The sequence below is a fragment of the Crocuta crocuta genome, unplaced genomic scaffold (assembly GCF_008692635.1).
Source record: "Crocuta crocuta isolate KB4526 unplaced genomic scaffold, BGI_CrCroc_1.0 scaffold207, whole genome shotgun sequence".
Lineage (NCBI taxonomy): Eukaryota > Metazoa > Chordata > Mammalia > Carnivora > Hyaenidae > Crocuta > Crocuta crocuta.
In genome coordinates this window covers 1,211,354-1,234,620 of record NW_027531996.1, presented here as the reverse complement: position 1 = coordinate 1,234,620, position 23,267 = coordinate 1,211,354, and the positions used below count along the sequence as shown (strand labels likewise).

Sequence of the window (23,267 nt, the reverse complement as noted above, 5' to 3'; positions counted from 1 at the left end):
GGCTCTGGGCTCTGAGCCGTCAGCACAGAGTCCCATGCGGGACTCAAACTCAGGAACCCTGAGATCATGACCTGAGCCAAAGTCGGACACTTAATCCACTGAACCACCCAAGTACCCCTGGGATTACATACTCTTGATTCTCCTCCCTCTCTAGGTATCCCTTTTCTGTCCCCTTCAATGGCTTTTTTTCCCCCCTCTAACTCTGGGCACTTTCCCCAGTTATAATTTCGGATCATTTGATTCTCCTATAGCCACATTCATAGCTTCCAATATACCTGCATAGAGTAGCTTCTTAATCTATACAGATCCTAACTAAGCTTTGCTGAGCTTTAGGCTCTCATAAAATCTGAATAAAAGTGAATTTCCTTGATAATTTTTAGAAGTTTTGTTTTGGTTTTGTTTTTAATTTTAAGGAAACTATTGAACAGGACATCCTGATGGACTCCTCGAAGTTGGATCACTGCTAGCCTGCTGAGTTAAAAGGCGTTTCCTTTAAAAAGCTTTTTAATAATCAAAGAATAATTAGTGACACTCACAGGTATCTCGTTCCATACTGTCATTTGCCAGAAACTTAAGGAATTCACAAGAAAGAAATTGAAGCCTGTTGTAATTTGCAGTTCAAGCACATTGATGCATTAAGAAAGCAAGGCCCACAGAAGCTAGGCCACAGGCCCTTGCATTAGAAAGGGAGCAAGTTTCTGGCTTCAGTGTAGAACTCTTCTGCATTCACCTTGCTTAATGCTTCGCCCCACCCCCTCCATCCCAATCTCTCCACCCTTTAAGAGTGCTTCTGTATTTAATCAGGGAAGTGCTGGTGGTAGAGACCTTAATTATTTTGACATTAACTTGTTCAGTGATTGTGATTTCAATCTAGAGGGTTCACAGCCCTTGTGCAATGGATTGTCTACCTCTCCTCACCCATCCTCTACCCCTTCAAATAAGAGAGAGAGGCTCTGTAAGGGAAAGTCTGCCTACCAGTCAGCAAGTAAGAGAACCAGAAATTGACAGGCTAATAACAAAAATATTCCTTAGAGCTTCTCTCCCCTCACTCCAACAATGATTAGGGAATGGTCTGTGCAGCAGCCGGAATAAGGGATGGAAGCATCATTATGGCACCTGGTAAAGAAGGCAAGAACACTGGGGTGAAGAACGGCATAATCCAGGGCTGACTGAGGTTTCATCACATGGAGTACAGGGGCTCAATTTAGGGACAAGCTGCTCACTTCATCATTCATGCTCTATAAAGCTGGGGAGGCCTAGGAGATATTTGAATAAGATTTTTATTTATCTGTCTATTTAAAGTGAGATATACCAGGTTTTTCAAACTTTCTATGAAAGTATACATTTTTAAGTACTTTCATTGCTACATTTTAAGTGTTTTTTCTTCTAACAAGTTGACATCTGCCTTTTCAAGGGCATTTCTGTTAAGTTACTTGAAGGCCCTCTTTGTGCTCTTAAAGATACTCAGTGTTATCCTTTTCAGTTTCATTAGTCATGAGTAATTTTTGTCAGAATTTGAAGATGATAAAAGAAAACTTTTAAAATGATTCAGAAGTACCAAGAATTTATTAGCCAGTGCTTGCCTAAACTCTGCTAATAACTTTGTTCTTATCAAGTATACTGAAAACCCAAAGAAATTTTAGTAGAGCTCAAAAAGATGGCTTCTCAAGACAAGCTTGTAAATATCCTATGAAAGCTATTTTTACAAACTCTAGATTTTGTTTTTCCTTGTGTGTTATCTTTTCTTGCTCATGAAATCAGACAGTCTTGAATCTGTGTCTGGGAATGATTCTGTCTAAAGATCCAGTTTTTATTTTTGTTTTGCTGGCTAAGAGGAAAAGAAAGATAAGATACTAATGAATTTCTGATTAAATGTATTTATAAACGTATTTGGTTCAGAATTTAGTTTTGCTTCAAATTTGCGAGCCATGCTTCTCTCTCAGTGAATAAGGAAAGACTTTGATATCACTGAGAATTCAGCTAAAAATAAAAGTTAACTTGTAATACTAAATTACTTAGTTAGAAGTTGAATTAGAAATTCGTGATGTCTGTGGAGCATACTTACATCTTTCTCTGTTGTGTCTAGTTGGAGTTTCCTAAGGCACTTGTACACATCTTTTTCTCATTTCATTCACTAGCTTTGCCTTTTAAATATTTTTCCCATAATAGAGACATTGATTATTGGGAAATAAGACTTATGCATGCCTTCAAGTTTGTGATTTTCTTCATTTTAATTACTAGTACCAGAATTAGTCTTTCTCTTTTTCCTTAAAAGAAGTTTGCAGGAATTCCTTTAAAGTCCAAGACATTTAACATTTTGTACTTCCCTGCATTTCTTTGAATTATCTCAAGTTCATTGTGACTAGTAGGTCCTAAGAATGGCATTAGCACTCATGATTTGGTGAGAATCAGTTATTTCTCTTGCCATTTTGATTTTTTATTAAAAAAAATCTCTCTGTGTATTTCATAACTGTAATAATATCAAATTCAAAATTTTATTTACATCAATATTATATTAATTTGGCAACTTGAGGGTGAGTGGCTTTTTTTATATGAAATTGCTAAGTGTAGGGATGCTTTGGTGGCTCCACTGGTTAAGTGTCCAGCCCTTGATTTCAGCTCAGGTCCTGATCTCACAGTTTGTGGGATCAAGCCCCATCTAGGGCTCCATGCTGACAGCTTGGAGCCTTCTTAGGATTCTCTGTATCCCTTTCTCTCTGCCCCTCCCCCACTAGCTTGCTCTCCCTCACCCCCCCTCCCCTCTGTCTCTGTCTCATAAATAAAAAAGAAGAAATTGCTAAGTATGAAGCAATTTAATGAAGCAAAAGTAATGAAATGTTGATTTTACTTATTTCGATAAGAAACCTTTCTGAAGTGTATTCTACTTCCCTGCGTATATGATCCCTGCCAGACCTACTCCACCCTCTTGAGGGGCTCCCAGCACCTGTACAAGGAATGCTGATTAGACTGTATGTTCATTTCCTGTGTTCCAGGGTGCATTCTGCATCTGGCAGTGTGCATCTCTAGGACTGCAAGCTTCTTTTCTTATTTGTGTCTACAATAAAATCTAGTAACAAGTCGACAACACGGTTTTGTGAATGAAAGAAAGCAGGAACCTGAGCAAGTTATTTATGTTAATTGTCTTTATGTGCAGTGCACTTCTTAGCTATTTCACATTAAAACTTGAAAAACATAAACTTTATATTAAAAATTTTCATTAGAAACTAAATAAACATAAAGTTAAAGACTATGTAGAAATACGAAGAGTATTTTGCTGTAAATCAGGTGAAAAAGCGTATATAACGCATACTGCCACCATTGTCACTAACTAAAACACAGATACATTTGTACAAGACATGGAAGAGAGAGAGAAGAAGCTAAAATTCTTTAAGAAAGTGAATTTACAGATTTTTTGTTTACAAATTTTATTTATATTTTTCTTAATTTTTTTTTAATTAAGGGAAAACTACATGCATGTTTGGATGTTCAAAATGATGTTAAGCAAACGTTTCCTCTTATAAGATCTATTTATTCCCCAATATTATATATTTCCTTTTATGCCTTAGATATATTGGGTTTTTTTGGCTAACAGAATCTTGACAATTTTTTCAAAGTTCCGCTTTAATGTTACCCACTCCTCACATGGGGATTCCTTCTTTAGATTTCTCATGCTACACTTTGCACACACATGTATTTCAGTACTTATTAGTTAGTTGTATATGTATTGGACTTCACAGCAGCCTGGGCCATTGAAGAAAACACAGACTCTAGAGCTGGAATGATCTGGATTCAAGTGCTTATTCTATTACTTACTAATTTCACAACCATAAGCATAAATTTACCCTCTCTGAGTCTCAGTCCTCCTTTCTAAATTGGAGCCAGTACTACCTACTTTGTAGGAACATGGTAAAGATTGTAGCAGCATGTATAAGAGGCTGCAACCCTAGTAGGTGTTTAGTAATTCTCACTCGAGTCAGACTTGGATCATGCCTGCTGCTCCTTTCAGGTTATACACCTACTTTTCCTGGAAGGTATTGGCAGTCTAAATCAGGAAGACTTGGTCAAGTTAATAACTATAAATGTCACTAAAGATTTTGTGTTATATGACTAGGGCTGGTTTTCTTTTTTCTTTTTCTTTTTCTTTTTCTTTTTTTCTTTAGAGAGAAATAGAGCACGTGCAGTAGGGGAGGGGCCAGAGGAAGAGAGAGCGAATCTCAAGCAGGCTCCATGCTCAGCATGCAGCTGGATGTGGGGCTCCATCCCAAGACCCAAGATCATGACCTGAGCTGAAAGCAAGAGTTGGACACTCAACCTACTTTAGCTACTTAGGCACCCCTATGATCAGGGTTTTAATCAGCTTGCAGTTGTGACTCACTCACATATTTTCTCCCATATTTAGCATGTTGCTTTTTATTTATTTATTTTCCACACATTTAGAACACTGAGCATTCTTTCTTTACAGAGACATCCTAAATATTCCTTTGCTTACATTGTGTATTTTTATATTTTTCGTATTAGACCAATATTTCTCTACCTTTTACTCATTATTACCCCCTAGGAGTCTTTTTAGATATTTTTCATAATTGCTCCTCTGTCTTATAAAATTTTAATTCTACAGATAAGAGTATATCTGTGTATGTGTTGTACGTGTATCTGTGCTTTATCCTTAGAAAGGGTAAGATTTTGTCACCTCTCTTTCCAAAGAAACAATTTGTAGTGACATCATCCCTGTCAAGGTGTGCATTTGACCTTTTAGACATGATTTGAATGTATAGATTAATCATTCAGAGCCTGCGTTACATAGTTGGAAAACTCTTAGAGTGAATTGTGGCTGCTCTGTTTATTAGCTGTATGAACTTTTGTCAGTTTCTTAAGCTTTCTAAACCTATTTTTCCTCATCTATAAAATGGGAAACCAATATTATTGTCTTTCTAAGGATTAAATGAAAATTAAATGAGATAGTTAATGTTGTATGTTTAACACATATTAATTGTTCAATACATATAGCTCTTATTGTATTATGATCACAACATCCATTCTGTTTGAATGGCTAGTGGTTTGAAATGTCTAGTGGTTCTCTTTTCTCATTGTTATTTTTCTAATTTGCTTGAAATATTATTTATTTATTTTGAGTGGGTGGCGGGGAGAAGGATGAATGGGGGAAGGGCAGAGAGAGAATCCCAAGCAGACCCCACACTGTCAGCACAGAGCCCAGTGTTGGGCTTGATCCCACAAACCGTGAGATTTGAGCCAATATCAAGAGTCAGATGCTCAGCTGACTGAGCCACCTAGTCGCCCCTCTTTTCTCATTTTTAATACTGACTGCCTGTGTAGGGAAAAATGTAAACTCTAGAGGTAACATGAGATAAAATACCTGTAGTTTTTCAAAGTTCCTAAAACACTAATCAGGAAGAAAATTTTAATATGTGTATAAACCACATGTGAAGTATTACAATGAATTTACATGGTGTCTTGAACCCTAGATTATTAGTTTATTAAATAATTCTGGATTCTATTTTTAGATATATGACTTAATGGATGCCAAAGCACGTGCTGATTGTATCAAAGAAATTGATCTCCTTAAGGTAAATAAATGAACTATTGACTAATTTTAACATAGCTGAGCATGTTAGTAAAAGTGATTTATGAAAATATTGCACTTACAAGGAAAAATTTTTTTAAGATTTAACTTAGGCCACATTGTTTTTAAGCCACATGGTGCAATTTTGTATCTTACTATATGGAAGAATATAGTTACCTTTTGGATTCATTATAAAATAATTTAATTGGGACATTTGGTAGAATTAGCTCCCTCCACTCTCCACCCCTCACTTTTCAAACTAGGAAATAAAATGAGCATAAAATATTAAAGAAATTTTTTCTTGACCATTCCAGTTAGACATATTCTTAAGGTTAAATAGCATAAATGCGTATTGGTATTATCTCAAAGCTTATGATCTAATATAGATGTATATCTCAAGATGTAATATATTGAGAAAGTGGACTGATCCAATTGGGCACATGATTTTTATATTTCTGTGTCTTTTTTCCAGATTTAGGAAGGGTGATGTAAAAAGTATGTCTGAATTAGCTTTTCAGTTTCTTATCCACTCAAAAAATGCGACTGAAATCTCAGTTATCTCTGAACTGCTTTTCTTCTAGTGAAATTTCCTTGAGGAATGCTGCAACTTATGTACTATCTTCAACTACTAGATAAGACTTGGATGTTTTTTATGCCATACATTTTTGTTTGTGCCTACCATTAATCAGATTTTTCAAAAATGAACCATACTTTCCCTCTGTTCTGTTAGTTGTAATTATTTCCTGGGCCATGAAGCAACTGCTTTAAAAATAAGTATAAATTATTATAGAGAAGTATTATTGTAGAAGATGTGGAGGAAAAACATGTAAGTAGACAGAAGAGAAGAAAATCATGGATAAACCGTCTGGGAGAATTCTTGAAAATTTTCTTTGAGAAACTATTTATCTTATGTTATCTTACTTAAAGATTGAACAAAAAGATTGTACAGAAGGATTGTCACTGTGTATAGACTGAGGCATATATTTCTGCAAGGTGAAATTTTTCTTAGATTCATTTAATGAATCAACCCCATAAACTCATTATATTATTTGATGTAAAAATTATATTAGATATAATAGATGACCTTTTATTTTGTTTTGTTTGAAACCACTGGCTATAGTTAAATAAGGATTAGATTAACTTCAAAATAGGAGTAAAAGGGAATACTTCATTTACCACTAAGCACCCTTAATGACAGCTCCCATTTTGAAAATACAGTTTTTAGCAATTGGTGCTTTAATTATGTCATTCATTGATATTTATGTATTTATTGAACATAGTAATGCATACTTTAAAACTTTTTAAGTTTTTAAACTTTTTATTATTTCTAATAAAGAATATTAAAATTATCTACTTTTACTTTTAATAATTACAGTGCCTGTTTCAAAATCCACTAGGTTAAAGAAAAATGTCATGATGTCATGTTAAGATTTCTAACTTAAAGACGAAATACAGTAACTAGGTTTATTGTTAAGTTAAGAAACTGTAAGTGATTCTCGAGAATTTACAATAAAAAAATCTGGTGCCTTTTTTGTTTGTTTGTTTGTTTTTTCCATTAGCAACTCAACCATCCAAATGTGATTAAATATTATGCATCATTCATTGAAGATAATGAACTTAACATAGTTTTGGAATTAGCTGATGCTGGTGACCTCTCCAGAATGATAAAGGTAAGGGTTTGTTTTGTTTTTTGTAAACTGAGTATTTAGTTTTTCTGATAAAAATTGTCTGTTAAACATAAAGGCATATTATGGCATATATGGTAGATATCTAGTGAATGACAGACAGTAGATTATGATGATTATGATTTTGAAGCTGGTTTACCTGGTGAAGTTTACACTGTTAAGCTGAGATGTGTGAGCACTCTGAAACCAATTTAGACAGAGACCAACAGATTTGCCTTTTGTAAGCCGAGGGTAAAATTTTGCAGCTTGATTTCTCTGAACAGACCACCCTTGACCTTGTATTTCTGGATATCAGGCAGAGGGGAACAGAAAGAGAGTCTAGAGAATCCTGACCTCCTGGGAGGGATTCATCAAAGAATAAAGTGGGCATTGCATTCAGACCTTGCACATCAAGCCCTGATTCAACCACTTACAAGTTTATTTAACTTTCTTTTCTAAGAGCATATAAATTGGTTTAAGTTCAGTTACAAGTTATAGAAACCCCCCAAGTTACAGTGTCCTAAACACTTTATCCTCAGGCAAGTTACTTCCATTTGTACCAGTTTCTCAAAAACAAAATAATAATAGAACCCACTTCATAGGATTGTTGTCAATGATTAGTTAATCGATATTTATGAAGAGATAAGAACTATGTCTCACACATAGGTATGCAAATTGAAGCTACTGCTATATTATAATTGTTATTAATTCTGTTTCTCTGTTACATAAAATCCTGGGGCTAATAGGGCAGCTCTGACCTATCATTCTGAGAAACCAAACCTATTTACAGCTAATCAGGTCACCTTTCACAGGCATGTAGGGACATAGGGTACTTGCTAGCTCAATCTTGAGGCACATTCCTGGATACTGCCACACACCATTTTAGCTTCACCCCATTGGCCAAAATTTGGTCTTACGAACATGAGTAGCTGCAAGGGAGGCTGGAATATATAGTCTTCGTTTCGCTGGTCATGTGTCAGCTAAACTTGTACTACTCAGGAAGACATGTTGAACATAGTGGAAATCAGTGAAGACCAACTAAATGAGAAAAGCAAGGCTCTTTATTCTGAGCTTGCTGTAGTAAACAAGGGAGGCAACCATGGTCACTAACGTTTTGACAGAGATTCATAGGCAGGAAGAGGAATAAGAAATCTTTATGATGGGTATGACCCAACTAGAGGCTGTTGTCCTGAAGGAGCTATAGGTGAGCTACTCAGAAGTGGGGCATCTCATCTGGCTTTCTCTGGTTGGTCCTAAGTTGGAAGCAGGAACAAAAATTAGGGAAGCTGTCAGGTATTAAGTCCTGGGCATTTAAGGCTGATTGTTACAGAGTTATGTTTAGCTTCCTGGATTGTCACTACAGACAGCAATCTGGCTTCCTGCACGTCTGACATAGAAGGCTGGCCTCCTGGGTTGTTTGTTATGGATAAAAGGTTTCCTGGTTAGGTTGCTGAAGGTTGTGGTTCAAAGTTCTGTTTTTATATAATCTGGCCATTGTCTGTATATTTAGTCTGTCAACAGATATGGGAGCACAACTAGTAATCTCTGCTACATGGATTACTATAAGGAGTTCTTAAAAACAGTGTTAGGTGCTTTATATGCATTACCATATTTACTCTTCACAAGGACTCTGGGAGGTAAATTTGACACTTAGAGAAGATAATCATCATTACTAGTAAATAGAAGAACTGGTATGTGAAATTAGGTTTGTCTGATACAAAATTTCATGTTTTCCCTTAGTGGTCCTTAAAGAAAGATTTTTGTATCACAGATCTCTTTTGAAAAATCAGCTGAAAACCCTTGACCTTCTCCCCAGAAAGATGTTGATGCACACAGAGTCTGCATTGCATCACAGAGCTTTCACAGATTTTCTGATCAAGTCACTCACCAGTTCTCTAGAGTTAGTTGGGAACCCTCCTCTCCATTGGGAGTTCAGTGTCAGCCACTTAAACTCTCCTGTTGCTTAACTTTTTGTAAGATTAGATTCCTCATCTGTAAGATGAAGGCAGTTTTGAGGTTGCTTTCTAAATTATAAAAATACTGCATACCAGGGAAGTAATATTATTATCACAGAATGCTATCATACTGACTCTGTTTCAAGTCCCATGGTTTGAGTGACTCACTTCTAATCGGTTATCTGGTTTTCTGTTTTAGGGACTTCCCACCACTAGCATAAACTGTCTTTGCAAATTAATGAACAATTTAAAAATATCATGGTTTTAATTTTAAAAAGAAATGCAAACACACAAATGCCAAATTTACAAAAGAGCTGTCTGTCAAGATGAGACCCATAAACACAAGTGTAAATAGTCCCTATAAGAGAGACAATTAATATAAAATTCTCAGCTTAAACTTTAAGTGCAAGAGTTATTTAAGGATTTATAGTAGGGAGCAAAGAGGGCAAATCTTTATTGGGCAAATGCCAACTGAAGGCAGATAAAAAACATACAGTTTACAGTTATCAAGTCTTACCCCTGTTGAGAGATCAATGATTTGGGCTTTTGATTGTATTCTAGAGACTTTTGCTATTTCTCAGTTTAGTTTTTTTTTCTTCGCTACTGCTACTTCACACATACAGGTCGCTGCCCCTGACCCTTTGCCAAGGCATGCCTGAGCCCATAATATTTACCTTGGAAGAATACTGCTGTCCTTTCACCACTTGAGAAAACTAGTGCACAATCAGAGCACCATATAGAAGAAGCCTGGTTACCTGCATCTTTAGCAGGTTCAGATTTCTTAGACCACCAAGGAAGGAAAAATCTGTCGGTGTGTTTTTATATTTAATATGATGAACTCAGCTCTCTTACTTAAATGGATCTTGCCGTCAGTTGACATTTTCAAGGAATTTTTTTTTTTTTTTTTAATCAGCTGACCCAATGGATGTAGTAAGATCAATTCAGAACAACAGATTCTGTGTTTGGTAATGAATAGTCATACTGTTATAGAATTGATAACTATCCACTTAAAGCATCTTTGGGGCTTCTGACTAAACTTTGAAGGTATCTATCATGTAAAATATTACTGAGGAAACTTTTTTCAAAAATAAAAGATACCAACTGATTGCTAGTAAGTTATAAGTTTATAGAGCACTTGTACTTGTACTTGGATAGAACCAAGATAGTTCTCTAGGGAATTGGAATATCATTCTTCCTTCCTGTATGGTAGACATTGTATAAGCCTTTAATGACCCTATCCTTTACTGTAGGTACCATTAGTCAACCTCATTAAGATATAGGAGATTCTGGGTCAGATTTCCCAAATCCTCTTGGAGCCTTTCTACAGGTTAGAAGTTATATTGTCAAACCTATAGATCTTAGAATAGTCTCAGCATAATCGCCATAAGAGAAAGTTATTCCAGCGTTCAGAACAGAAAGTTTGACCAAGCAGTTTCACATGAGTAGAATATTTTTATATCTGGTTACATTTACGTATGTCTTTTATGATAAAGAAGGACAATAAAGAGTGGAGGGGTGTAAGATGATGAAAGAAAGCACTACTGACTTAAGTCTTACACCCCAATCTCCGCCTGCCTTTCCCTTCATACTGTTTTTTTCCTTCACAAACAGACACTCCTGACCCTGTTTCCAACACCACAAGAAATGGCTCTTGAGTGACCTCTGTCATTAAATCCAGTGGACTTCATCCAGTGCTCATTCTGCTTAATCTCTTAGCTGCACTTGGCTCTGGTTTTCCTATGTTCCTTCTTAAAATACTCCTCCACTGGCTTATTGAGTCCCATGTACCTTGGTCTCCTTCCTGCCTCTCCAGAGACACTGATTCTTTTTAACTGACTCATTCTCTTCTCTTGGCCTTTAATGATAGAGTTTTAAATGTTTCAGTCCTGACTTCTCTTTCCTTTCTGCTTTATACTCTCTTCATGGTTGATGTCATTCATGCCTTTGGATTCAGTTACTTCCTGTACACTTGTTGATTTCTAATTTTTTATCTTTAGTCTAGAGCTGTCTTTCAATTCTGAATTCAGGTTAACTCAACATGTCTGTAAAGAAATTCATGATCGTCCACACAGATTACCCTCCTTCTCCAATGCTAACTTGATATTCGGTACCAGTCTGCCCAGTTGTGCATGCTGGAGCCCAGGACTCTTCTTGACACTCTTTTGTTCTTCTTTGACACTTCTGCCTCTCACCAAGTTCAGTTTATTTTTCTTTTAAATGTTTTTCAAATTTTCTACCCTCCTCTACCTCCATTTCTCTCCCTGTATATAAAGTAGCACCATCCCTCACCTGGAGGGCAGGAACTTTTTAACTAATCTCCTAGCTCCTGGCACCCATTTCTCAAATCTGTTTCTCCATCAGTCTGTAAGAGAAGTGAAAAGCGGAGAAAGAAAAGAAAAGAAAATTCTCTTTTTAAATCTCTGTTTTTAAATCTTTCTTGTGTTTCCCATTGAGGGTAAAGATGTTTGTCAAGATTACTAGACCTGGGTGACCCAGAGTATAAAGCTCTCAGAGGGAGGAATCTTAGTTTGTTTTGTGTCCTCACATACCCTAGTGCTTAGAACAGCTGCCTGCACAGAGTAGGTGCTCAGGAAGTATCTGCTGTACAAGGTGTAGACACCTTTAGTTTCCAGGGAGTTGCTTGGCTGATAGTAGTAACTCAATAAATATGTTGAATGAATGAATGTATAAGAGGTGAATATTTTCTTTCTTCTTTCCTTTCTGCTGATTCTCTTACCTGTGTTACACTTCTCTGCTCCAGGGAGCAGTAAGTAAATATGGGTTGTAAAGCCATCACAGCCGTTTCTTGTTGCTTGACACTCTGGTCTTGAGGGAGCTTGCGAAGCTATTGAGTAGTACGCCACCTTCGGGGAAGACGGTGTTCTGATGTGATACAGAAAGGGTTTTGGTGGGGTTTTTTTCCCCCTAAGAAATTCAAAAATTCTTTTCTAAACACTTATTTGTGCCATAAGTTGTCTTTATAAAAGAGACTACGTTAGGAAAAAAATCATAAGGAACTTCTTTTATGAAAGAACGTGACTGTGACTGAAAGCTTTATAAAGGACAGCAGTAGATACTTGAATTGTAAGAAAATGATTCATTTCTTCCTAGTGAGTAATACTGTAAATCATAGTTCATCACAACAATATATTTCACTGTCTCAAGTCTTCAGCTTAATTGGGATAGAAGAGGAAATATAGCTTCTGGTCTGTATTCCAGAAATGAACCTCTGAATAGCATTGCATCAAAGAATTTTACAAGTAAATAATTAATTGGTTTAGAGCAAGCTGACAAATATAATTAAGCAATTTATCGTTGAAATACTCAGTATTTCTCTAATTAGTGACAAAGGAATACCTGAGGCTGTGGTCAGATGAAGTACTTCCCAGATGAGTTTTAGGATAAAAGGAAATCTAGATTTTTTTCATCATATATTTCTTTATCCTCAGTAATCAGAATTTTAAAGGAAAATAGACTCAGATTTCAGTTTATTGAGTTATGATTTATATGCTGCATATTTTCTTTATTGTACCAGTAGATACTCCATTTTGTATTATGCCTTATTACTACTGTTTATTTCTCTCTCTGAATGTCAAGAAACATATTTGGTGATGGAGACTGAGTATAGAGAAAATGAGAGACTAATCTGAGAAAGACATAAACAGGAACTGTGTTTATTGCAGCTTGTCAATAGAATATTGTTAAAATGTGTTTTAAATTTTCATAGCCCATTTTTCCAACATATAGCTTCTTCATTCAACTATTTGTAATTTCTTGTATTTGTAATTACCTCTTAGAAAGTTAGTTTGAGGCAGAAGAAAATGTAAGTGCATTTCTTTAACATTATATTTGTAAAGACCTTTATGTTGCTGAATATCAATAAAACACAATATAACTCCCTGTAATAAATCTCTTGGAGGGGAGGAACTTAGAAGTTTGTTATCTGCCAAAAGATTTTCATACCACTCCACACTGGCTAAGAAGTAAGCCAACATTAAAAAAGAAAAGAAAAGTCAGTATTGGGAATTTTTTTTTCGTGAAATATGGATTACTAATTTAAATGGAGATCCATTTCATGCCAAGAGTTCAGCACAATTCCAAATAATTAGTTAAGCCTGTCTCTTCTTTTTCCCCCCCAGTTTTATTGATATATGATTAACATATATCACTGTGTAAGTGTAAGATACACAGCATTACAGTTTGATTTACATATACTATGTAATGATTACTACACTGAGTTTAGTTAGCATCTGTCATGTCACAATAGACACAAGAGAAAGACAAAAATTTTTTTCCTTGTGATGGGAATTCTTAGGATTTACTCTCACAACTTTCCTGTATATCAGTCAGCAGTATTATCTGTAGTCATCATGTTGTACATTCCATCCTGATACTTATTTGTGTCATAACTGGAAGTTTGTACCTTTGACCTGCTTCCTCCAGTCTCCCCTCTGCCCACTCTCTGTCTCTGGAAACCACAAAGCTGATCTCTTTCTTTATGAGAGAGAGAGAGGATGTGTGTGTATGTGTTTTAGATTCCACATATAAGTGAGATCATACAGCATTTCCCTTTCTTTGTCTTGCTTATTTCACTTAGCATAATACCTCAGGGTTCATTCCTCCTGTTGTTGCAAATGGCAGGATTTCCTTGTTTTTTATAGCTGAATAATATTCCATTGTGTGTGTGTGTATATCTGTGTTTGTGTGTGTATATATACACACACACACGTATATGTAAGTGTGTGTATATGTATACTGTGTGTGTATATATGTGTGTGTATATGAATATACATATATCTATCTCTATATATTTATAACTCACAACTTATTTTTTTCATTTATCCATTGATGGTCACTTATTTGGTTTCCATGTCTTGGGTATTGTAAATAATGTTGCTGTAAACATAGGGCTATAGATATCTTTTTGAGTTAGTGTTTTTGTTTTTTGTGGATATATTCCCAGAAGTGGAATTGCTGGATCCTATGGTAGTTTGATTTTTAATTTTTTAAGGATCCTCCATTACTGTTTTCTGTAGTGTTTTGTACCACTTTACAGTCCCAGCCAACACTGTACAAGGACTCCAGGGCAGCATTTGATGATGGCCATTCAAACAGGCATGAGGTAATATCTCATTGTGATTTTGGTTTGCATTTCTCTAATGACTAGTGTTGTTGAGCATCTTTTCCTGTACCTGTTGGCCATTCGTCTATCTTCTTTGGAAAAATGTCTGTTTCAGTCTTTGCCCATTTTTTTAATTGAATGATTATTGTTATGATTGCTGTTAGTTATTAAGATATATTGATTCTTTCTATATTTTGGATGTTAATCCCTTATCAGATATATGGTTTGCAAATATTTTTTTCCCATTCTGTAGATTTCCTTCTTGGTTTCTTGATTGTTTCTTCTGACAATTTTAGTTTCACCTGGTAACATTTGTTCGTTTTATTGTTGCTGTTGCTTATGCTTTAGGTGTACTTTCTGAAAAATCACTGCCAAGACCCATGTCAAGGAGCTTTCTTCCTGTTTTCTTCTAGGAGTTTCATGGTTTCAGGTTGTACATTTAAGCCTTTAATTCATTTCAAGATAATTTTTGGGAGTGGTGTAAGATAGGCATGTAGTTTCATTCTTTTACATGTGAATATCCAGTCTTCTCAGCACCATTTATTGAAGAGACTATTTTTTCTCCACTAAGTATTCTTAACTCCCTTGTCAAATATTAGTTTGACTGTACATGGTTGCGGTTATTTCTGGGCCCTTGATTCTGTTTCGTTGATATGCTTTTATGCCAGTACGATACTGTTTTGATAATTGTACCTTTCTAGTATAGCTTGAAATCAGGAAGTGTGATGTGTGCCACTTTCTTCTTCTTTCTTAGGATTGCTTTGGCTTTAGCTTTTTGGTGTATTTTGTGGTTCTGTATAAATTATAGAACTGGTTTTTTGTTTTGTTTTGTTTGTACATTGTAAAAAAATGCCATTAGCATCCTGATAGGATTGTCTTAATCTGTAAATAGCTTTTGGTAGATTTTACATTTTAACAATTTAAAATTCTTCCAGCCATGAACACAGGATACTTTTCCTTTGATTTGAGTCTTCTTTGATTTCTTTCATCATTCACCTCCTTGGTTGAGTTTATTCCTAAGTTATTACTGGTTTTGATGCATTTGTAAATCGTATTACTTCCTTTATTTCTTTTTCAGATAAGTTGTTAATATATAAAAACACCACTGATTTTTGTACATTAATTTTGTTTTCTGTAACTTTACTGAATTCTTTGACTAGAACTAACCATTTTTTTTTTTTGGTTGAGCCTTCAGGATTTTCTGTATCTAAAATCATGTCATCTGCAAGTAGAGACAATTTTACTTCTTCCTTTCCAATCCTGATACCTCTTTTATTTTTTCTTGCCTGATTGTTCTGGCAAAGACTTCTACTACAATGTTGAATAGGAGTGGTGAGAGTGGGCATCTTTGTCTCTTTTCTAATGTAGGCTGTCTTTACTTAGTCTTAATTTATTTAGGTAAATGCTGTCTTCTTCGTTATGCAACTTTGTGTCTTCTGCATTGATACTACTTATATGGCATTCCCTTTAAATTTGGTAGAAGCCGTAAGACTCTTTTCCTCTATACAGACATAAAGGTAATTTTATGTATCGATTTTAACTGTGTTTAGAAATTCACTTTGTATTATTCTTCGATTGCTAATTACCACAAAGTTAGCAACTTTAAACAACACAAATTTCTTATATCACAGTTTCTGTGGGTCACATGCCAGTTAGTGAGTTCTTGGCTCACCATCTTAGAAGACTGAAATCAAGGTGCCAGCTGAGGCTGTGATCTCATCTGAGGTTAAGGATTTTCTACCTTATTCACTGGTTGTTGGAAGAATTCAGTTCCTTGCAGTTATAGCGTCATACTGTCTTTGCGGTTATCAACTGGGGACCGTCCTTGGGTCCTAGCAGCCTCCTGCTCTTCCTTGTCACATGGCCCTTTACATAGCTTGGCAGTTGTTCCCTCAGACCAGCAGTAGAGTCTCTCTGGCTTTGAATCTCTGACTTTTTTGTAGGTCTTACCCTGTAGGCTCTGCCCACCCAGGATAATCTCCTTTTTGATTAACTCAGAAGGAGCTGATTTGGAACCTTACTTACATCAGCAAAATCTTTCCTGCCATATAAGATAACATGATATAGGAATGACAGCTCATCATAGTCACAACCCAATTTGCATTCAAGGGGAGGTAATTACATACCAGGACTTGGGAATTTTGGGGTGTGAAGTATGTCTTAGAAGTCTACATGACAGGCTTTGATAAATCAGATAAAATATTAACGATGTTTTAGAGATAATTATTATCTCCAAATATTAAAACTTATAAATCTTGTTTACCTTCTTGGTGTGGTTGTGTTTTTTACATTTGTAGACACATTTTTATTTGTACTTATCCACATTTAGAGGCTATACTGAAAATAAAATCACTTTGAACTGTCTCTTACACTTTTGACCTTTGAGTCCTTAAAGCAATAAAGTCTTCCCAGTAGTACCATCTATCTTTGATAACTCTGATTTATAGTTTACCAGGATACCTACACTTTCCATTTCAGCATCTGGCATAAAATGTATAGCCCAAGCCACACAACTATGAGAATTGCCAGTGATTCCAAATACAGTCAGTTTCCCTCTAGGTCTTTTGTATAAGATTGCCATCTATGTTATATCGCCTTAGACTTATTTGGAAGTTTAAGATTACAAATCAGTGGTACTATCTGAAAAAATCCATACAGAATTTAATATTATATACATACATACATACACTCATATATAACACACACTTATGTAATTACGTACACGCAATGCATGTAAACTATGTGTTTGTATATGGATTTATGTTTATTTATTTTTTTTTAAATGTTTTATTTATTTTTGAGACACACACACAGCGTGAGCAGGGGAGGGTCAGAGAGAGAGGGAGATACAGAATCTGAAGCAGGCTCCAGGCTCTGAACTAGCTGTCAGCACAGAGCCTGACACGGGGCTCGAACCCACGAATCGTGAGATCATGACCTGATCCGAAGTCGGACAGTTAACCGACTGAGCCACCCAGGTGCCCCTCTATGGATTTATGTTTATATATGATATGTATATGTAGGTGTGTTATAAAGAATTATTTGTATAGAAGCAATGTTACTGATAAAATATCACCTGGATTTTCCTTGATACTTAAGTAGTAAGATAGTGAAGTAGTACAGAACTTAGAGATTTTAGTAAATTGAAAATTATATATCCTAATGACCATTTATAATTCTGTGAGCATAACTAAAAGGTGATATATAACTTTTGAATTGTATTTATTTGGGAGAATTAGAAGAAAATTTTCAAAGAATGCCTTGCTCTTTACATTTTAAAATAATATCAATCTAAAGCTGCCTTTTAAAAATCCTATAAAATCACAAGCAGTAGTATTGGGGGCCATAGGCAATTAAGTAGAGATTTCTACTGAGAGAACATTTTCATCTCGTTATTGTTCTGCTGTTTCCCTTGTCCATTAAGAATACTGAAATATCTTTTCAACTCTCTTACCATTGTCTGGTAAAACAAAACCAGAAAAAAATTATTCAAGAAGTGAATGTTTCCATTTATCTTTGTGACCTTGTGTCTTCTGGAAGATTAATTTTCTGCTGTTTTGTCTTACTCTTTCTATCTATAGTAGAGAAAACATCTTAAGTATTTCCAGGTATCTTCTCTATTAGTTTTAGTAACGTGGAAGCTTCTCTTAACAATTACCCACATGGCAACAATGTAGGGATCATTCCTGGTAGTAATTCTGATGCATTCATATGTTTTTTTAAAATTTTTTAATGTCCTAAGTTTTCTTGAGCTCAATATGCTAATGTTTCAGAAGGCAGCCTCTTTGGGAGAAGAACATTACAACTTTGTAGGAGCTTATTTTTCTTATTTGCTAAATGATTTAAGGTTTTTCTTTTTCCAAGACTCAGAAGAAATCTTTACCTATTTCACATTTCCTACCCTAAGAGTAAACTTATCTCAGCTTCCTTAATAACCCATACAGTTTTGATTTGGAGGAATGAGTTGATTATGTTGATATTCTACTAAATTATAATCTAGCAACAGCGAAATACTCTTAGCAGATTTTCTGACACTCCACAAAAGGAAAAAGACAAGTGGAGCTTGCATGGGAAGTATTTTATCAATGTTGATAAACTGAGATGCCAGTGATAAGTATTTTCAGTGGTTTCGTGGCTGCCAGGCCCATTCCACCCCACACCTTCTCCAGTGACTTCAGATTGTTGAGTTATATTCAGAATGCTTAGAATGAAAATATTCACATGTTTCACACTAGTATTACATACCAAGTTCTAATTGAGATGTAACTCTTCTACACATTTATATAATTCCCAAAATTGTGTGTAGCAAGTATTTGTGTGGTTTAGTCTGTTGAGATTCCTTATACCTTCAGAAGAAAGATGTTGCCACAGGAACATGAATATATAATACAAATCACTCTTAGAGCCATCAGCTACACTTTCAGAAGCACCCTGTCTTTTCCATCACCCAGTCTCTGTGCACTGAATTTCTTTGAAACAACCACTGCAAAATGTAGCCTTATGAAAATGCATTGTAATCAGAGATATGTTTGGGAACATAACATCCCTCCTGATGGTAAATGTTTGACCTGTTTCAAGTTTATCTAACTACCTGTCATCTCATGTGAAGATCATTTATAGTATTAACTGGACCTATGAGGAATCTCTGAGGCATTACTATTATTATTATTATTTGCTTTGTTTTTATTAATTGTAGACTTATAGGATAGGGCATACCAGTAGAGTATTATTTTTAAGTGTGGAAATGTGCCAAGCAGGCATTTATTTAAGTTTTATTTGTACCTGAGATTGTGGAACCATAGATTATATTTTTTTTAGAGGTGGTGGGGACCATATAGCTCATCTCCAAACTCTCTGGAAACTGAGGCCTAGCAGTGTTAAATGGCTTGCTCAAGGTAATACAGCTGGTTGCTGTCAAGGCTCAGAATCAGGTCTTTATAAAAGGTGATAGCATAATGGATTATGTTAATGGTGCATTAAACATCTGGCAACACTCCTAAGGAGGAAGTACATCCCACTTTATATTTAACATAAATTATTTACTACCTCTTGTTAGATACTTGGAAGAGATGGAACTGGTGCTTGTAATCCTAGTTCTCTTACTCATTCTTTCTCATTATTTAATTATCATTTCTCCTAATGTTCTGCAAGAATGCCTTGCTTGCCGGGATCACATTGGCTGTTTTTGTTTTTACTCTTTTTTTTTTTTTTTAATGTTTTTTTATTTATTTCTAGGAGAGAGAGACACAGCATGAGCAGGGGAGGGTAAGAGAGAGAGGGAGTCACAGACTGAAACAGGCTCCAGGCTCTGAGCTGGCAGTCAGCACAGAGCCCGACGCGGGGCTCGAACCCACGAACCGCGAGATCATGACCCAAGCGAAAGTCGGACGCTTAACCAACTAACCCAGGCGCCCCAGGCTGTTTTTGTTTTTAACTACAGCATCCATTTGTAAAGGATGCTTGGGTTCCCAAGACCAGCTACGCAATTGTGGGTTCCTTGTTACAAAATTAAGAATTTCAAGATGGCAACAACAGAGCATTAAACTAAATACACTGTCCTGTGTGACTGTACAGGTTGCCCACTCCTGAAGCCAGTCCAAGTGGTTCTGGATGTTTTGTCTGAAACTTTTTTTCTTTAAAGAATAACATCCCAAACTGTGGACTTAAATAGGACCTACTATGGACATTGATTTAAAAAAAAAAAACAAAAAAAAACCAACCAAGAACATAACTTTGTTCTTTTTTTCCCTGTGGATGAGTTTATTGTTGCTGAAATCATTGAAGCTTTTCCCGAGATTTCTAGAGGAGGGATGCTAGGATTCCAAAACTTAGAAATAAGTAAAGTATAATGTTGCATTTGGAGTGATAGTGTCTAGAGTGCAGAAACCAAGTGATCTCGTTGAGTCCAAAAAATTGGTCCAGTTAAATAGTCAGTGTCCACTTTATAATTGGATTTGGTTTTGGACGTTTAATTTGTAGGAGGATGTTGGATGATTTAAAGAGAAAAAAAAAGGTATGACTGTTTTGTCAACATTGAATAGAAGCAGCTTGCCTTAGCTGTCCCTTTATATAAATATATATGTATATGTATGTATATATCACTTAAGTGGCAATGTGAATCTGTTTTACCAGGAATCCTGAATTTCACCTAAGAGAAATGCTGGTAACCTTTTTACACATAAGAGAGAATATAATATGTATAATTATATGTAATAAATGTATGATATATATATATAAGATGTTTTATATGTACATTGGCTATTTTGATACATGTTTCTTTAATTTGAATAATGTTCAGTGTTTACTTGAATGATGTTGATCGAGATAGTAAGCAGATTTTTAAAAATTACAAGTATTTGAAGCATTGCATGGTGAAAAGACTGCCTACTTTGGAAAAAAAAAGACTAAGTAAAAATTAATTCCAAGTGATTGGGTATACCTAGGTGCCAATTTCTGCCTCTTCATAAATTTTTAGATATTTTATTTTCAGGTTAAAAAAAGTTGCAGTTCCATTTTATAACATAAATGTAGAAAAGTGCCATATTGTACAGTCTGCCCTTTTATATAAATGTTTATTGATAAGTAACCTGGCATTATTGGTTGCATTATTTCTTGCTTTATTAAAAACTTACCATGTGACAGATTAACATGCATTTTTAATTTCTTTTTGTTGGCATTAGATTTTTTTCTGATCTAGAGCTGAACATTTATATAGAGCTGTCTTTTTTAAAGAAAAGTGGGATTTTGGAACCGCAATGCTACTTGACTAAAGAATTAACTTCTAAAAGATATGTATATGTTGGAATAAGTTTCAAGAGAAGATCGTTACTTTCTTTTGTTTTTAAATACTTTGGCATTATGGGAGTGTCTGCTCTGTAGTACGGTTAATATACACTTTACCAATAGTAAAAAGAATTCAAATTTTCATTGCCTTTTTTCTGTTCATCTTTTTTTATAAGAGACAGCCAACAGTGCCACCATCAGAACAGACAGGCTCTCTCATCCTAAGTATTGGTTTCCTTAAAAAACAAAACAAAACAAAACAAAAAACCCACCAAAAATCCCTACCTTTAAGGAATGGTGGAAAGCTGCATATGGTTAAACAGGCACATAAAACATATTTTGAGATACCAGTGACATAATGAAACTGCCTTTGATTTATTTTATGATCAAATCACATTCATAAAATTATTCTTCATATACCTGTTTCTACTTTGGATACTTCTGTTTTGCCCGGCCATTCTGTCTAGGCAGCATTATACTGATGTCAATTTATTGTCTTCATCTTTAATTCGTTGTTCAAGGAGACAGTCTCAAAGAACATAAAAACATGAAAATGATCAGACCATCTTGGTCAGATAACATCTTACCTAATGTGCATTTTGAGGGCAATTTTTTTCATTCTGATTTTCCTATATATTTTATTGTTTAAACAATGAGACCTAAAAAGTAAGCTGCCAAGTTAATTATAATTATGATGATTTCAGAATCTATATTAAAGCATAATTTTTTTCTTTCATAGTCTGATACTTACATGATGCAGTATATTTATTTTTGAATGAAAAGAAACCTGGTCCCCATCTTCCTGTTGACATCAAACAGTCTTCTGATATGCTAATCCAGCATTAGGAAGAGCACATAGACAGGCTTTATTTGGACTCATTCCAAATCTGAAAGGAAATTATGTGTATTGAACTGATTTTGCAGCATTGCCCCCTTAGAATGAAAAGCGATGTTGACACCGTCTGCAATTAAAAATACTTAATATCGAGACATGATATGGGAGGTTTTCAACATTTTGGTAATACCCTGATTGGCTTTTCAATTACCTGGTCATCTAATTGTTCCTGACTTTTTGCTACTGATGCTAATAGTCACTGAGATTACTAAGTTCATTTCCTTAGCAGGTGTTATAATAAACATTAACCTAAAGTTATTAGCTCTTCCTTGAAGATTTATCTTTTGAAATATTGAGTGAATATGAAACAGTAGATATAATCGTTTGCTAAGTATAAAGTAGAGGCATGAGCAGATTTCCATGTGTTGTTTTTCCTTTCAGCCTGCCCTCACCTGGTCACAGGGGTAAAAATTGACAGACATACTTGTTTTAGAGTTATCTGAATTACGTATTCAATAACAAATCAAGTCAGTTGAACTTCCAAAAATGTTTTCAGATAAAATGTACTACAGTACACATTTAAATATTGATATCCATTAACACCTGTATTAAAATTATCAGGTCATTTAATGAAAACTTGTTCAAATGTAGTAGTTTATGTTGGCCATTTATAAATATTGTTAAATAGGAAACCAGTTGCATTTTTGTTTTAGAAATAAAATTTTTACATAATGAATCTTGATGAATCTTAGGAAACTAAGAACTTTGTTTTCAAATGAGTATATTATTAGTATAGTCTTCTAGCAAGTGTAGTATTAAAAATGGGCATAAATATCTACCATTGATTTTGCAGTTATTTTGGCTCTTGCCCTCGTATGCATGATGGCCCACTCTGCCCCACCTAGTTTGCTGGTGCTCAGTTTCTGCTCTGACCTTCCTCTAATGTTTTTCTTCCATGAAGTTTAGTTTCATTCATTCAAAGTATAGGTTTGACTTGTAATGTGCAATATTCATGAAAACTTTTTATATAAATCTCTTTTATTTAATTTTTAATAAATTAACTCAAATTTCAAATCACCAAGGTGGTTCAATATTTAAAAGGAATTCAGTAGTCAAACTTAATGTCAGGAGGAGAATTGTCTTTTAATGAACATAATTACCTTTAGGTTTTTAGACTATTTTGTTCTGGGTTTTCTTAAAATGAAATTTGACACCATCCTCTTAGGCTAGGAAATTATTTTATATAGATGTTAATTTTTTGAAATATTGGACATCACAAAGATGTAGTGGTATATGGCTTGTGCTAACTTTAGATAATAGTGAGAAA

At 35.0% G+C, this 23,267-nt stretch overlaps 1 protein-coding gene across 4 annotated transcripts in view; it reads left to right on the top strand.

The window, feature by feature from the left end:
- NEK7 (NIMA related kinase 7) overlaps positions 1–23,267 on the top strand; it is a 182,569-nt gene that overhangs the window by 121,017 nt on the left and 38,285 nt on the right. For all 4 annotated transcript variants that reach the window (XM_077775155.1, XM_077775156.1, XM_077775152.1 and 1 more), the window contains exons 4-5: positions 5,523–5,585; positions 7,141–7,251. In XM_077775155.1, coding sequence (XP_077631281.1) covers positions 5,523–5,585; positions 7,141–7,251 — 174 coding nt within the window. The remainder of the gene's footprint in view (positions 1–5,522; positions 5,586–7,140; positions 7,252–23,267) is intronic.